Here is a 14,309-nt window from a genome sequence, read left to right as displayed (position 1 = left end):
ATAAGCAGTGTGCATGTATCCTTTTGTTTGCCAAATATTGTCAAGACTGGGCATACGCTGCAAAATCCAAGAAAAGAAGGAAACTTGCTGCGTCCAATACTTTGAAGGCTGCTTCAGTGCAGGATTTACTTACTCTCTGGGAATCTGTCCTTGAGTCGTGAGCTGGGGAGGTTACGTTTCTGTTTAGGAGAATCTTTTCTAATCTGCAGTATGTATTCGTTCAGGCAAGCTGTGGGAAATAGTAAAATAAGAGGTTAAAAGGAATGTGTGCCCACATACCGGGTTTCCAGTCAGTTTCTTCTCCTGGTGAAAATAAATTTGCATTGAATTTCTTCCTAGTTTCAGTCTTTTACCTTTCCTCACTGTAGGTAAATGAAGCAATCCCTTGTTTTATTTCAGTCCGGTGCAGTGGTGTGTGCTGTGGTGCCGAGACGCGGTACGCTGCAGTGGAAGAGGAACAAAGCTTGTGGTTAGGGGTTGCATCACCGTGCATAACTTTTCATCGTCTAAACTATTGTAATTTGAATAATTTTTCTTAGATTTTCCGATTCTTTCCATACTGCATAAAATCCTTTTAATGACAGGTAAAATTGAGGACCTGTATTCCATTTAAAAAAACCCAAACAAAACCAAACCCCAAACTTTATGGCATTTCTTTGCAAGACTCAGTCTGCTGTCCTTGCGTTCTTAATCAGACTTCAGTTTGGAAGAGTGCTGTAGTAGGTGAAATTTGCGGTGTCATCTTCAACTGAAAAGTCTTTCTTCATTTAACACATCTCTGCTTGGGGAAAATAGTCAAGAGAAACACTTAAATAGTCTAGCATTCCTCTGAAGCTTTAGACAGATTTGGTTGATTTTTTTAAGAAGAAATCAAGTAATAATTGACCATTGCCAAAAGCTTTTGTTCCTTTTAAAATTATGGATAAGATTATTGAAAATTGGATCAGAATTCTGAAAAAAATGCATGAGATGCTTGCTGAAATAGTTTTGCATAATAATATACGACATACTTTTATGCAATGATTACAAAATATTTTACAGGAATGTGTTAAATGCCAAGAGGCCATTTTAAATATGAGGAAGTTGTGGTATAGAAGGGCTGAGAGCCTGTGTCAAATGGAATTGAAATAAAGGGGAAAATATTCTTGTTATGTTCCATGAGCTTTGTATCATACCCTAAATAACTTGTACTTGACCATTCAATTAATTACAACTTAGATAAAAATAGAACCTAAATCTTCTCATCCCTAATCCAGTACCTTATCCATTGGTCCATGATCAATGTATAATCTTATTTTCATCCTGTGGAAGGAATGGAATTTCTTCTTTCCTCCTAACTTACTACTGGAATTTTGGGGTTTATGTGGTCAAGCTGATTCAGCTGCTCATTGCTAGAGAAATGGGACAAAACTGTGCTTAAAAGAAGGGAAGAAAAAAAAGACCAAACACACCACCACCACTCTAAAAAAACCCCATAAAACAAAAAAAGCCACCCTAAACTGTAATTTATAGTTGAGGAATCTCAGATCCATGGCTCTTCATGGAACCTTCTTTGCTAAATATAGAAATATACGGGGGTAAAACCAAAAAGGAAAAAAAAAAAAAAAAAGCAACAAAAACCTTCCCTCCTCTCTTCTTTGCCTGATTGTTCCCTTCAATCCCTTTGCCTCCTTGATGCTGCTGCCTCTGCCAGTCAGCTGAAATATAATTGTCCAGGATCAGTGATATTGTCTGTCTGGATAGCTCTGAGCATCATTCATGCATTATAGAGCATAATCTATACCCTTCATGTTTGCGAAGATGTAGGGTCAGTGTTTGCAGTTTCGGTGCAAGTAGAACCTTCGGAGAAGGGTCAAAAAATGGTGCTCTGGGAGCATGGTTAATTGAGAGTTGGGGTCGCAGAGTCCTGACATTTGGAATGATGTTTTTAGCGGCCAAGAGTCAGTGAGAAAGTGCAGGTTTGCATCCCAGAACAATATGAGGGACATTATCTCTGCACATCAGCATTTCAAACGGAGCAGGTTCTTCTACAATGTTGAGTTTGTTATTTCCAGTACAGTAACTTCAGGGGACTGAAGGGGATGGGAACTGTTGCTTGTGGCAGAGAACAGGCACCCCGTGGGAAGAGTGCTTGGTCACGCACAGCTCTTACGTAGCCGAGACAAATGACGATGGTGAGGGTGGAGAGGAAAAGCCCCTTTGTCTCACACAGTTTGGAGGTGGTGGAAGAAGAGTGGGAGTGACTTGCCCACCACTGTGCTTCTCTCCTCTCCGCTCATTAAGCAAGGCTCACTTGAGGACATAAAAAATGCAGCATTTTTTTCATACGCTTGCATTTCAGTGACCTTGAAATCTAAATTCTGGTCAAACCCCAGGTGCTGAAGAGAGAAGAATTGTACGTCTGAGAGTGACATATGCTTCTGAGTCTTGGGGATCACAGTTATTACTTTGTATCTTATACTTTACCAGATCTTGTCAAGATAATATTAAGAAACAATATCTGTACCAGGGCAGGCAGTTCAGGGTTGTTCGGGTTTTTTTGCCTTATCTAATAAAACATTCTGTTTTAGCCTTCCTTTGAAGGAAGGCTTTAAACTGAGTCATAGAAGAAAATAAAGAACCTGTACAGTGTGGAACTCAGACACAATCTATAAGATGATTTGGGTGAAAATGCACTTCATAGGAAAGAAAATTTTAAAGGGGTGGAGTGGAATTGGACTTGGGACACTTGAAGATACTTCTCTTTATCCATGCTGTATGACCTTGGGCTGGTAGTTCCGCGTGCATGTCTGTGCCTCATCTGTCCAGTGATTGTAGCAGTGCTTCTGTGCTGTGTAACTTGTAAGCTTTATGGAACAAGGATTGTCACGTTCCAGATGTCTAGCCTGGAGTCGCCTGCTTTTCCATCGAGCCCTGTCAGTGCAACCTGAAGGGACAGGCAGAGTAGAAGTGAGGGTGTCAGTTCGTGGTAGGAAGAGACACCCCTCTGCCCTGCTCTTGGGAACCGAGCCTCCTACAAACAGAGCAGGAGTGTCTTCACAATAATAGATCTCAAATGAGCAAGATTATGTTGTACAAATGTGATGAGAATGACAATGCATATTTAATTGCTGTAGACAGGAAAAAAATAAATATAAATATATAAATATTTTTATTTCCCTTTGATAGGCTGGTACCGAGGATACACACTCCGAAATAAATCTAAGAAGGTATGACCTCACTTTTCAGTAACTCTGATTATTATTTTTTTTTCTACACCTTGCCAGACCCCATCCGGTGCTGTAATCTGCTATGCTTCTGCTGTTTTTCCTTGTCTTAATATTGTGCAGGTCTCCTGATCAATATGTCCTTTTTCTCAGGGATAGAAATAAATGCCCTTGAGCTAAATGTTTCAGAACCATTAACTGGGTACTCCTCCATTGTGAGCATGCCTAATGTAGTTTGAACTAGCAAAATTGAGTGTTGCATATCTGCATACACTAGCTTATTGCTTTATTATTGTGGTCTTGGACCTGTACACATCCAGCATTAGTTATATGTAATGGTAAGATTAGAGTTTTGATTTGACTTGGAAAATATTCAAAAAATTATGCATGTGTGGATCTCAGCCAGACTTCTTGAGGTTTGTGAAACCAGTCTGAAAACTGCATGGAAATCTGGTTTCCCATAGGAATCCTGGCACCTCTCATGTGGTAACACCCCTCTCAGTCTCCGTTTTTCAGGCGTAAAGAGGAGTGAAAAGAAAATAGAAAAGAATTGCAGTACTCCTAGAAGGTTTCTCTTAAATAAAGGAAACTTGGGACTGGTGAACTTCTACAAATGCTGTCATGTGTTGTGAGCTCTTCTAGAGAACCACAGGTCCAGGGCAACTTGACAAATGACTCCAAGAATATTTCGTAGCAAGGGCAAATGAGTATGACTGATAGTTTCCAAGAGTTTACAGCATTTCATACAGAAAGAAGAGTGTCATTGCAGTGAAACAAGGACTTGACTGCTCTGAGGTGCTAATATCAAATACAGTGCTCAAGCATGCAGCCTGGTGCTCCTTACTGTCATTTTTCCCTGTGATACTGGGACTGGTGGACCTAACACATTTCTGTTACAGGTAAACAGGAAACATCAGTCACTGTTCTGCTGATCATGCTCTTACCCCTTTCCCCTACTTTCTGTTGACTGCATTTTTGTCATGTCATGTCTTATGGTGTGATATATTTATTTTATTTCTGTGTTCATTTTCAGGGCATTTTCCCAGAAACATACATCCATTTAAAAGAGGCAATCGTGAAGGACCGGGGGTAGGTTGGCACTTCTTGAGATGTACTTCTGGTAGCAAAAACAATGGAATGCTGTTTCATTTGAAAACAAGCACAACAAAACCCCAACTTAAGTAGTGGTGGTTGTAATGAATGCTCCCGTCAGTGTGTGCAGCAGGGCATGCCACCTGTGCTAGTCTTCTAGAGCTGCTTAACTTCTTTTTTTCAGAGCATTGTACATACCAAAACAGTTGTAGGCATAGGTGCAGGAGAATACTATTTGTGAAAATAAGAAAGCTCTGCTAGAGAAGTTAGGAGTGAGGCAGGTCAATCGAGCTACATTTAGCTCCTCTGGGGACTCCTGCAAGTCATAACACACTCCTGCTCGCAGCCAAGTAGCCAGCAGGAGTGTGAATTCCTTCCTGCCTTGGAAAACATTTGAGGAAATGACTCCTCATTTGTTTCTTAGAGCTGATTCTGTGATCGTTATAGTGAGAGGAAAACAGCAGTTGCAAAGGAAGAGACTTTAGAAAGTACTTTCTCTCTCTTTTTTTTTTTTTTTCTTTTTTTTAATAACAGTGGCCAAGTTACCATTGCAAGTGGTGATTCTTCCAAACTTAATTTCTGTGTATTTAGCATGTTTCTGGAATGGATCCATTGAGAAGAACAAGACTGAAAGAAACTTGAAACATGCTTGCATTAAAAATGGATAATGAATGTGCATGTATGTGTTGGAGAACCAATTGAGCAACTTAAGAATCTTGGCGTCGTGTGTGAGTGAATTGTGTGAATATCAAGCCCTCTGAAATTTCTATTTACATATTCATCAAAAAAAGATGTTTTACTACTAAGTTTTAATCTTGAGTATAACACCTTTTTTCTATTTTCTCCTTTTTTTCTCCAGACAACATGAAACAGTGATTCCAAGTGAGTTGCCCCTTGGCCAAGAACTCACTTCTACCCTGAGGGAGTGGGCAGTTATCTGGCACAAGTTATATGTGGTAAGTTTTCTTCAGTGGTTGGTATTTTATTACATGACCTCAGATGGGCTTTTTGCAGGGCACTTTATTAGAACATTATGCAGAATTATAAAACTATAATTATTGTAAAATTGATCTTGAGAGCAGCTAAAAGTTTTCTGCAGTCCCTTGAATGGGACGTGTGATCACAGACAGAACCGTGGTTTAGTCCGTGCCGCAGCGTTCACTGTACTTGAATAATTGTGTGATGACGCAGCACTGATGAAGCATTGACTGGCACAGGTCACACTCAGCATCAAGTCAGCTGGTTGGGGCTGTGCGTGTGAGTCACAGTTCACTAGTGCAATAAGGGTTCCTGCTTTGCCTGTCGTGTGTCTGTCCTGTATGAGCGCAGTATATCTCTGTTGGGTGAGAAACCATGGTGGTGTTTTAACAGAACCTTTAGCAAGTGTGAACTCTGTTTTTCTAGAAGTATTGTAGGTACTTAATAGAATGGTTGATCCTCACCCCAGAGTGCCTAAAGCTCAAACAGGCAAGATAAACAAAGGATGGGAAGAGAACTAGTGCTGTGTGTGGTGGGGGAGGATTTGACTTGTCAGAAGTCACATAATATATTTAGTTTTCAGTTGCACGCGGGAGATACCTCTGTCTACTAAATCTGTTTAGTAGCCTGACCATGTGATAGTCACTTTAGACAAGTCAGAAGCCAAGGTAACGCATGGATTTGGTGGTTTTGCTGAGGTAGGTGCGCTGTTGCTCAAAGAAACCCAACTGCAGTTCACAATGAATTGCCTTCTTTTGAAGGTGATTATTAAGGCACATAAAAGAGAGTCAAACTTGATTTTTCTGTGGTTAGTAGTGAGTTCAGCCTGTGTAGTATGTGCTCTGAGACTTTAATTAAGATGAGAGAATGGTTTTAAATTGGCTCTAACCTTTCAGTTTACTCAGAGCAAGCTTTCCTATTGAAAATTTCACCAGGCCACAAGTACATTTTGTTTGTGCACCACGAAACCACAAGAATTTGTTCCACCCTCTTAATTTAATGAGTAGCTGTATGTGACGGTATTACTGTGTGAAAAGAGAGTTTTGTTCCTGGCTTTTTTTTTTTTCTGAATAACTTTAGGATCCTAGCCTCAGAATCTATTTTTCTTAAGCGCAGAAATCTTTCATGTTCCTGTGTTTAACCAATATAAGTCTTAAAATAGTCTTGGAAAATGTTGTGGTTTGAAATGGATTTGAGTTTATTTTATTTTCCCCTGCAGTATGTATAAAAAGAAAAAAAAAAAAAAAGCTAAAGGAGGAAGGAGGTATTTGAGGAGAAGAAGGAAATACAGGGTTTTTTTTTCCTTTGGCAACATTTCATTTCACTTCTTTAATTTCTGTGTTTTTCAGCAAGCATTGCACTGGTGGGTATATCTCCACTATAAAATAAATATAAAAATGGATGAAAGTTTTTAACTTCCTTTAGCTAGTAGGAGTTAGCTAATATAAACAGCTGGAGAGATAACTCAGCTTTAGCTAACTGTCAGATTGAGATCTGCTGTGTATTTCCCTGAAAGCTAACACAAGTTGCCTTCTCTTTGCAATTATTTTTACGCAAGTTAAGAACACATTTTTTCTTTGTTTGCTAAATATGTCTCTAATATCTTCCGTATAGGAACTAAAAGACTCATCTAGCCTCTGTCAGCCCCTTTGCATTTGCTTAAATCAGAAGGAAGATGGCTATTTATAACTCCCTTTAGATTTGTGTTCTCAGGGGGCAAATTACGAGTAGTTTATATCATTCATGTTCTTTGCAGAGACCAGAATGGGGAAATAATTGAAATGAGTCTCTCTTTCTGCTGTGTGGGAGCAGTTGGGCTTCATAGTTAAACATTAACGGCTTTGATCCAGAGAACTGACACTGGTCAGCTGCTGCCTGAATGGACCAGCAGTGTACCATTGCCCAGTTCCCACTAGCTGTTGGGTGAAATGTAGTCAAAAACCTCTTGACAGTCATTTTGGAGCTGCATAACCATAAATGTTGTCTGAGTAGATTAAAGTTTAATGTCCTTTGATTTGTGGTACTTTCCTCTGAAAATGAGCTGCACTTGATGCTCAGTGCAAGTCGGAATCAGCCTAGTAACTGGCTCAATATGCAGTGGTGAAGAGAGGATGGGGCCTGGGTTCCCTTTTGAATGGTATATTTGGTATAGCTGACACTTTTAAAGGCTTAATTACTTACACATATTGCTACAAATATGGCAGGTTACCACATAGCGATCCAGTTCTTAATTACAGCATCAGCCTTGGAGCCTGAAACTATAGGAAAGAGATGTATAGGTGTGTGACTGATTTTATTAGGGAGGAACCAGTAAATAGCATGAGAAGTATTTTCATTAATCAAAGATAACAGTAGAAGTGGCAGGAGGAGACTCTTCACAGAGCAGGTTTTGATGTCCTGTTCGGTCAGTGCTTTATCATTACAGATGCTGCATGAGATGAAAATGCAGTGACTGCAGCAGACTGGAGCAAGTACCTGGGTAGATTGGGGAGATGGTGTCTGGGAATCCAGACGTGATATTTTTATTGCATTTTTGGACAACCTCTGGCATGGTGGTTTCAGTAGTTCTGAGCAACTACTGCTGGGGTAGTGCTTAAAAAGCGTGGGATGAGTCAAGACTGTGTTGCATTAAGTTCTGCACAAATGTAAACAAAAATGAGTGCCCTGAAGAGCAGATAATCTTTAGCCTTATTTGCTGATAGACACCAGCCAGAGAGATTATTGTGTTTCCACAGAATTACTCTGATTTCCATGAAACTCTTGTCTGGAGGTCACACATGGACATGACAAGCCATGCGTGAGTTACCAGTGGTTAGAAAATGAACCTTGAAGTATAACATGAATACTGGCAGGGAAGCAGTATATCCTAGATATTGATGCGTTTTGTTGCTGTTTTGGTTTTTTTTTTTTAATGTAATGGATTTTGAGTGTGTGATGGGACAGAGTAAGAGAGCAGGGAGCCATGAAAATGAGTCCATGGGTTCAATTTGCTTAGTGCTTTAAAACATAGTTGCTAATGCTGTAAACAGTGGTGAGGGCAGAGATTCCAATTAACCATGTTGTTAATGTTGTCAGTGTTGTATTCTGGTGACAAAAGGCCTTTTTTATATGTAACAAAGAGGCTGAAGAGTTCTTCAGGCTGGTGAAAGCTATAGGAGGAACAGCCATGAGAAAAAGCCTATGTGGGCTTCAGTGTTGATCATCTGTCGTTACTATTTCTGTTTTGGCATCACCTTTAGACTTTTAAAAGCAACTAAAGTGTTTGCCTCAGAGTCTTACTGTCTAAATAGGCAAAACAAATGGGAAACATGCATAAAAAATGACTTGTCCCATGTCACACATTCTGAGAGCGGCAGAGGTAAGGAGAAAGAGCCTTTGTATATTAAGTTGGTGTTCCTGTCTCAATCTGCTGGAGCACAGATGCGATCACTTAACGTCAGCTCTCTGTCCTGTATATAAAAAGCACCCATCTTAGCAGTTTAAGTGCTGGAAAACACCAGAAGTCTATTTTTTGTCGGTGAGGTTTTTCTGAAATAATGTCCTGAGGAAATGGTGAAGACCCTGAATCTTGAGACACTTGAACCTTGGCAGTGCAGAGTACTGGAGAATTTGTTCCGCGGGTCTAATCCTGTAGTGTCATACAGTGCTACTTTGAGATATTTTTAGTTAAATATAACTAGTATGGTAGATTCAGTTGAGTACCTTTCAGAAAGCTTACTGAGCTCATTGTTTTCAGGCTATCACTAGTTTAAAATTGTCCCTTTTTTCCTGTAGGACAACAAGACGACGCAGTTTCGGCATGTCCAACAGATGACTTACAGCCTGATAGAATGGAGGTCACAGATCCTGTCTGGGACCCTTCCCAAAGATGAGCTAGCTGAGCTCAAGAAGAAAGTCACTGCTAAGATTGACTACGGCAACAGGTAAACTCCAAACTATGTCTTGAAGGCAGAGCAGACTCCCCAGTCTCAGTAAAGGCTGTAGGTGGCTGTTAATACAAAATGGTGTAAACGGCCGCGCAAGGGGAGCACTGAATTAGGCTTTATGTTTTTCCTTGGAAAGGGGATGATTACAGCTTTCAGTCTCCATCAGAATGTGACTAGCCTGGCAGGTGGGCATGCAGCAGTTGGTTCTTCATATGCCAGCAATCTCTTTGGCTTGGCAGGAAACATTACCTGTCTTAATTCTGCAGAAATGCTGGCACATGATTGTATTTCCCGTGGAGCACAATTTGTGCCTGACTAGCTGGAGCCAGGATTTGGCTGCCAGTTATGAACTAAGCTGCTTTATCAGCAACTGAGTAATATGATTCTATACACCAAAACTCCACCTTTCATTGGTTTGTACGGAGCAAGGATTGCCTCCAGAACTCATTTATCTGCCTGTCAGACTTGATTCAGGTCAAACAGTCAATTAAGAAGAAAGCTTATGGCAAAGAATAATAATTAGCCATAATCCATAAGCCTGATAGATATACATACCTTTCTTTAAAAAAAAAAAAAAAAAAAGCACAACCTTTAAGCGAGAACAAAGAAGATGTCATCTTAGAATTAAGTTACGTGACTAATTATTTTTCCCTTTAATGGGAAAATGAGGGGTGAGAGATAAGTATTTCAGGACAGGAAAACAGCAATGTGATTATTACAAGGAATGGAGTTGGTGTGCACTGGCTGCCTAGTGCAGTCCACAGTTTGATCTGTGGTTTGTGCTCATTCAGTCCCCTTTGCTTCTTAAATATTGTGTTGCTTCTTTCGTTCTCCTGACTTGCATGCTATTTAGGATTCTAGGTTTGGACCTGGTTGTACGAGATGACAATGGGAACATCTTGGACCCAGATGAAACCAGCACAATCTCTCTCTTCAAGTCCCATGAAACTGCCTCCAAAAGAATTGAGGAAAGAATCCAGGAAGAGAAGGTACATCTCGTGTCGCTGGCTTTTTCCTCTTCAAGTAACTAGTACCCACTGTATCTGTGCATTCCTCTTAAGGATATTGTGCTACTTTGGCAGCAGAACTGCTCTTCTGTGTTTGTTTTTAATGGGAGTTTTCTCCTTCTTTGCAGTCCCTGCAACAGAATTTGGACCTCCGAGGGCAGCCAATATTCAACACAACACATACGTACAGCCTGTATGTAAACTTCAAGAATTTTGTCTGCAATATTGGAGAAGATGCAGAGCTGTTAATGAGCCTCTATGATCCCGATCTCTCTAAATTCATCAGGTAGGAGTTTTTTTGTAGGGGCATGAACAATTTAGCCGTCAGAGTGGTCATTCTAAAGAAGCTGGCAGAGCTTAGAAGGGAAGATCCAGCAGATGAGTTGTTCTGTTCTGTTGGTTGCTGCCTCAGTAGTGATTTGGAAGGGGGGTATTTAATTTCAGATGAGATGGGAAGTCAAGCCCATGCACTGAGCCCATGCACTCCCCTTCTTAAAGCTGGGCATTTCTGTGATACATTAGTCAAAATCCCAGATTGTCTCTTTATGTTCCTAAGTTTCCCTACTGTTGCCACTAGCCTTGATGCATTTGATTAATTGCTTCCTGTTAAATCATGTATATGCATGATGTTTGCTGTCAAGTCAGTACAAGTTCACACCTAAGCGTTGGGCATCTGGTACTGGTAGGAGAAGATATGAAGAACTTTATCAAGGAAGCATGTACGTGTCAGGCACCCTCTGTCTCCATCATTGAAGTTATCAGGTGTGGACGTGGAATCAGAGTTCTGTAGGGGAGTAACTGAGAGTGCCCATCGACATCGTGCCTGCCTTCTGCCTTCTCTGAAATGAGTCACTTCAGAATCACTTTGGGATAGAAGATTTCGGCAGAATTTTTCAAATATTCCTAAAAGATCAAAATATTTTTCAGCTTTTGCCCAGGGAATGGGAATGTCAGGTGTTGATTTATTTAATATCTTTTTTCCTTCTTTTATTTGCAGTGAAAATTACCTGGTCCGTTGGGGCAGTAATGGGATGCCTAAAGAAATTGAGAAACTAAATAACCTTCAAGCAGTGTTTACTGTAAGTTATTGTATTTACATCCTGGAAATTCTTCCCCCACACTGCAAACATCTGAGTTTTGGGTTCTTTCCTTCTCTTGTCCTCCCACCCAACAGAGAGGGATCATGTGGCATTTTGGGGTGTTTTCATGGATACTTAAGATCTTACAGGCAGCCTCAGAGGAATGCTCTGTAAAGTACTTTTTTCAATATGTCAGTCCGAAGCAGTAGTAAAGTATTACTTTGGAAAGTACTGTCAGTGGGTGTTGCTTACCTGTGCATTTCTGAAAATCCTATTAAGCACTTCTCTGTTGGAGCCTAAGTGTACCGAAAATCTAGGCTTGAGATCATAGTTGGTTGTTGTCCATTGCTTTGCTGATCCTCCTCTTCTTCTTTGCAACAAGATGTTAATGGAAGAATTGCACATGAGGGGAATAACTTCTGACCAGTAGCAAAGGTGGCACAAGCTAACTGCTTTGTCATCAGGACCTACTATTTTGGCAGTTAACATCACTTAACTCTCCTTTCACTACTGTTGCTGGGGTGTGTTATCAAAGAGTAATGGGATGTTTAGAAATTGCTGTGTGGAAATTGCTAGTGTTTTTGTAGTATGGTTTTTTTCTTCCCTCAGGCTTGAAGGGTACTTGTTTTACTTCTTAAAAAAATAATTTCCTTTTATATATGTGTACAGTCTAACAAAAAACCTTATTCTCTCTGTCCTTTTCCATTCATAAAGTAGATTGATATAACTTTATTTTAAATAATTTCTAGGATTTAAGCAGTTCTGACTTGATCAGACCGAAAATCAGCTTGGTGTGTCAGATTGTGAGGGTGGGGCATATGGAGCTGAAAGATGGGAAGAAACATACCTGTGGACTCCGGAGGCCCTTTGGTGTGGCAGGTACGACAGATCCCATCAGTGGAGAAAATGGCATGGCCCAGCGGCTGGGACAGCGGCCAGGAGTCCGTCAGCAAAGCCTGCTGACCTCATAGTGTCAGCAGCTCTGGCTTCAAAATGGAGATGCTGATACTGAGCTGCATATAGTGCCCCTCTGAGACCTTTTAGTGAAAGGTCTGTGTGAAGATGAAGTTCTGGTCCTGTTCACTTTTTGGTTTGTGCCCCCCCTGAAAAGATAACACACTGCCATCAGTGCAGTAGACTTTTCAGATCTTTATCAAAAAGGGATTGCTCCTCGTGACTGATGGGATAAAGCTGGAGATTTTAAAGGAGCCTTGGTGAATGAGACATCCAATTCCTGTTCAGTTCCTGTGATCTCTTGTGAAGAGACTTGCTGGAAATTCGTGGTGGAAAACAATTTCAAAATAGTCAGCATTTGGAATCTAACTGTAATTTCTTTGCTTTGAAATGCCGGAGTCCCATCTGGTTTATATCAGAGAGTATATTCACCTTCACTGTCATAGGCTGACTTATGCATCAATGAGAAGGTGCTTTTTAAAAAGTTAAAATGAGAGGGGTGCTCTCTGTTGCTGTCATGAGTGGCACTGGGCCAAAATAAGCAACTGCTGTTTCCATTCTGATAGGAGAAAGCTCTCTCTGTATTCTTTAGCAACTTGGCAAACCTATGTGATGAACTTGTGTTGTTGCAGTGATGGACATAACTGATATCATACACGGAAAGGTGGACGATGAAGAAAAGCAACATTTTATTCCATTTCAGCAGTAAGTACTGGACTTCAGTGTTCATCACATATCTGGCTTATTTAAAGCAGTTGTCCTTTGGAGAAGGACAGATTTGTATGGGAGCCTGGCAGTGTACCAAGGTCTCTACAAATAGATTAGCTTATGGCAGTAGTCAGCTCTTTGAAGGAAAAGATTTTTGTCAGTCCTCTGAAGCTTTTGTTCCCCTTGATTTACATGTCTGTATGATAGGCTAAATTGCTTGGGGAGTTTTGGCAACGCAGCTAAAATTGCTGGGTACCCGTATCGTCTGAGGTAAGAAAGAAGAGCAGAGTGTGAAATAACATCGTGGGGTCTGGGGGATGTGACCTTCAAAAGTATGAGGGGGTTGGGAGGCAAGATTTTCAGAAACACCTGAGCACAGAGAACACAACTCCTCCTTGTCACTACTCGTGGTCCCTGTGCATTGTCTGCCTCTTAACTCCCCAGTACCCGGGAAGGGTGAGTCAGAGGGCAATAGGAAAGGGATTTTTCCCTCCTTCGGGGAAAGAAAGCCCGACTGTGTTTTGCATTTCTGTATTGCTGGTTAGACTTGTGTGTTCTGCCTGCTCTCTGATTGCTCACTTTTTCAGCACATTAAAATAACTAAAACGAGGCTTGTTTGGGTAGACTCAGCCGTGTTGTTACAGTCCTAAATACAGCAATCCATTTGGTGTAGCCATATGTTATTATAAGGTATTTTTGGGGGAGATTGTGTGGGTTTGTTGTTTTTTGGTTTTTTTTTTTTTTCCCCCTTACCCTTTCAGGGCCTGAAAGGCTGGAAAGAAGGATGTCTTTGCAGAGTAATGTCGGTCTTTTTTTCTTTTTTCCGTCTTTCTTCTGTTCTGATGAGGCTGAGTTTAGATCCAAATCTGGACATCTCTATCAGCATGGGGAACCTGTGAGGACATCATTTTGTAAATGCTTTGGTTCATTGTTGATGGTGTGGGGACAGGAGTGAAGTCAGATTTGAGATCCAAAGCTCAGTAGACGTGTTTGTGACTAGGGAGATGTTCATCACTTGTGTGGCCTCACAGTAGTTGTTGGTTACGTTAATTTATAACTATTTAATCTACATAGTCTCTTAGGGCCAACTTTGAGGCACACCTGAAGACAGGGCTCAGCTCTTATGGGAGCGCAAGGCTCCGTGCTGAGCTGTTCCTGCGTGGTGGCCCATAGCTGGGCTTGTTCTCGCAGGTCTGCAGGGCAGCCTGTGGATGGAGAGCAAGAACAAAGCAGAGCTGGCTACGTTTATGGTTGTCCTGAGGGCTCTTATTTCAGTATGACACAAATAGAGTCGTGGAGCCTTTAGGTCAGTGTTACTTATCCTAAGCCTGAGCTAGCACTGTGATGTATTTCCTAGTG

The 14,309-nt window shown here is 40.9% G+C and overlaps 1 protein-coding gene across 4 annotated transcripts in view; it reads left to right on the top strand.

Moving 5' to 3' along the window:
• The window catches only part of DOCK5 (dedicator of cytokinesis 5), an 86,223-nt gene that overhangs the window by 21,290 nt on the left and 50,624 nt on the right, over positions 1-14,309 (top strand). For 3 of the 4 annotated variants that reach the window (XR_012621041.1, XM_074807923.1, XM_074807925.1), the window contains exons 3-11: positions 3,169-3,209; positions 4,240-4,295; positions 5,158-5,254; positions 9,051-9,199; positions 10,056-10,191; positions 10,338-10,495; positions 11,207-11,288; positions 12,038-12,167; positions 12,875-12,947. Coding sequence is in view for 3 of the 4 variants with exons in the window: in XM_074807923.1 (XP_074664024.1) it covers positions 3,169-3,209; positions 4,240-4,295; positions 5,158-5,254; positions 9,051-9,199; positions 10,056-10,191; positions 10,338-10,495; positions 11,207-11,288; positions 12,038-12,167; positions 12,875-12,947 (922 nt within the window). In the remaining variant the exon portion in view is untranslated. Of the gene's footprint in view, positions 1-3,168; positions 3,210-4,239; positions 4,296-4,533; positions 5,027-5,157; positions 5,255-9,050; positions 9,200-10,055; positions 10,192-10,337; positions 10,496-11,206; positions 11,289-12,037; positions 12,168-12,874; positions 12,948-14,309 lie in introns of those variants that run through there. The other variant, XM_074807924.1, reaches the window with a different exon arrangement.

This window comes from Strix aluco, chromosome 28, assembly GCF_031877795.1.
Source record: "Strix aluco isolate bStrAlu1 chromosome 28, bStrAlu1.hap1, whole genome shotgun sequence".
NCBI lineage: Eukaryota > Metazoa > Chordata > Aves > Strigiformes > Strigidae > Strix > Strix aluco.
The sequence above is the reverse complement of the archived record's forward strand: the minus strand, read 5'-3'. Positions and strand labels throughout refer to the sequence as shown.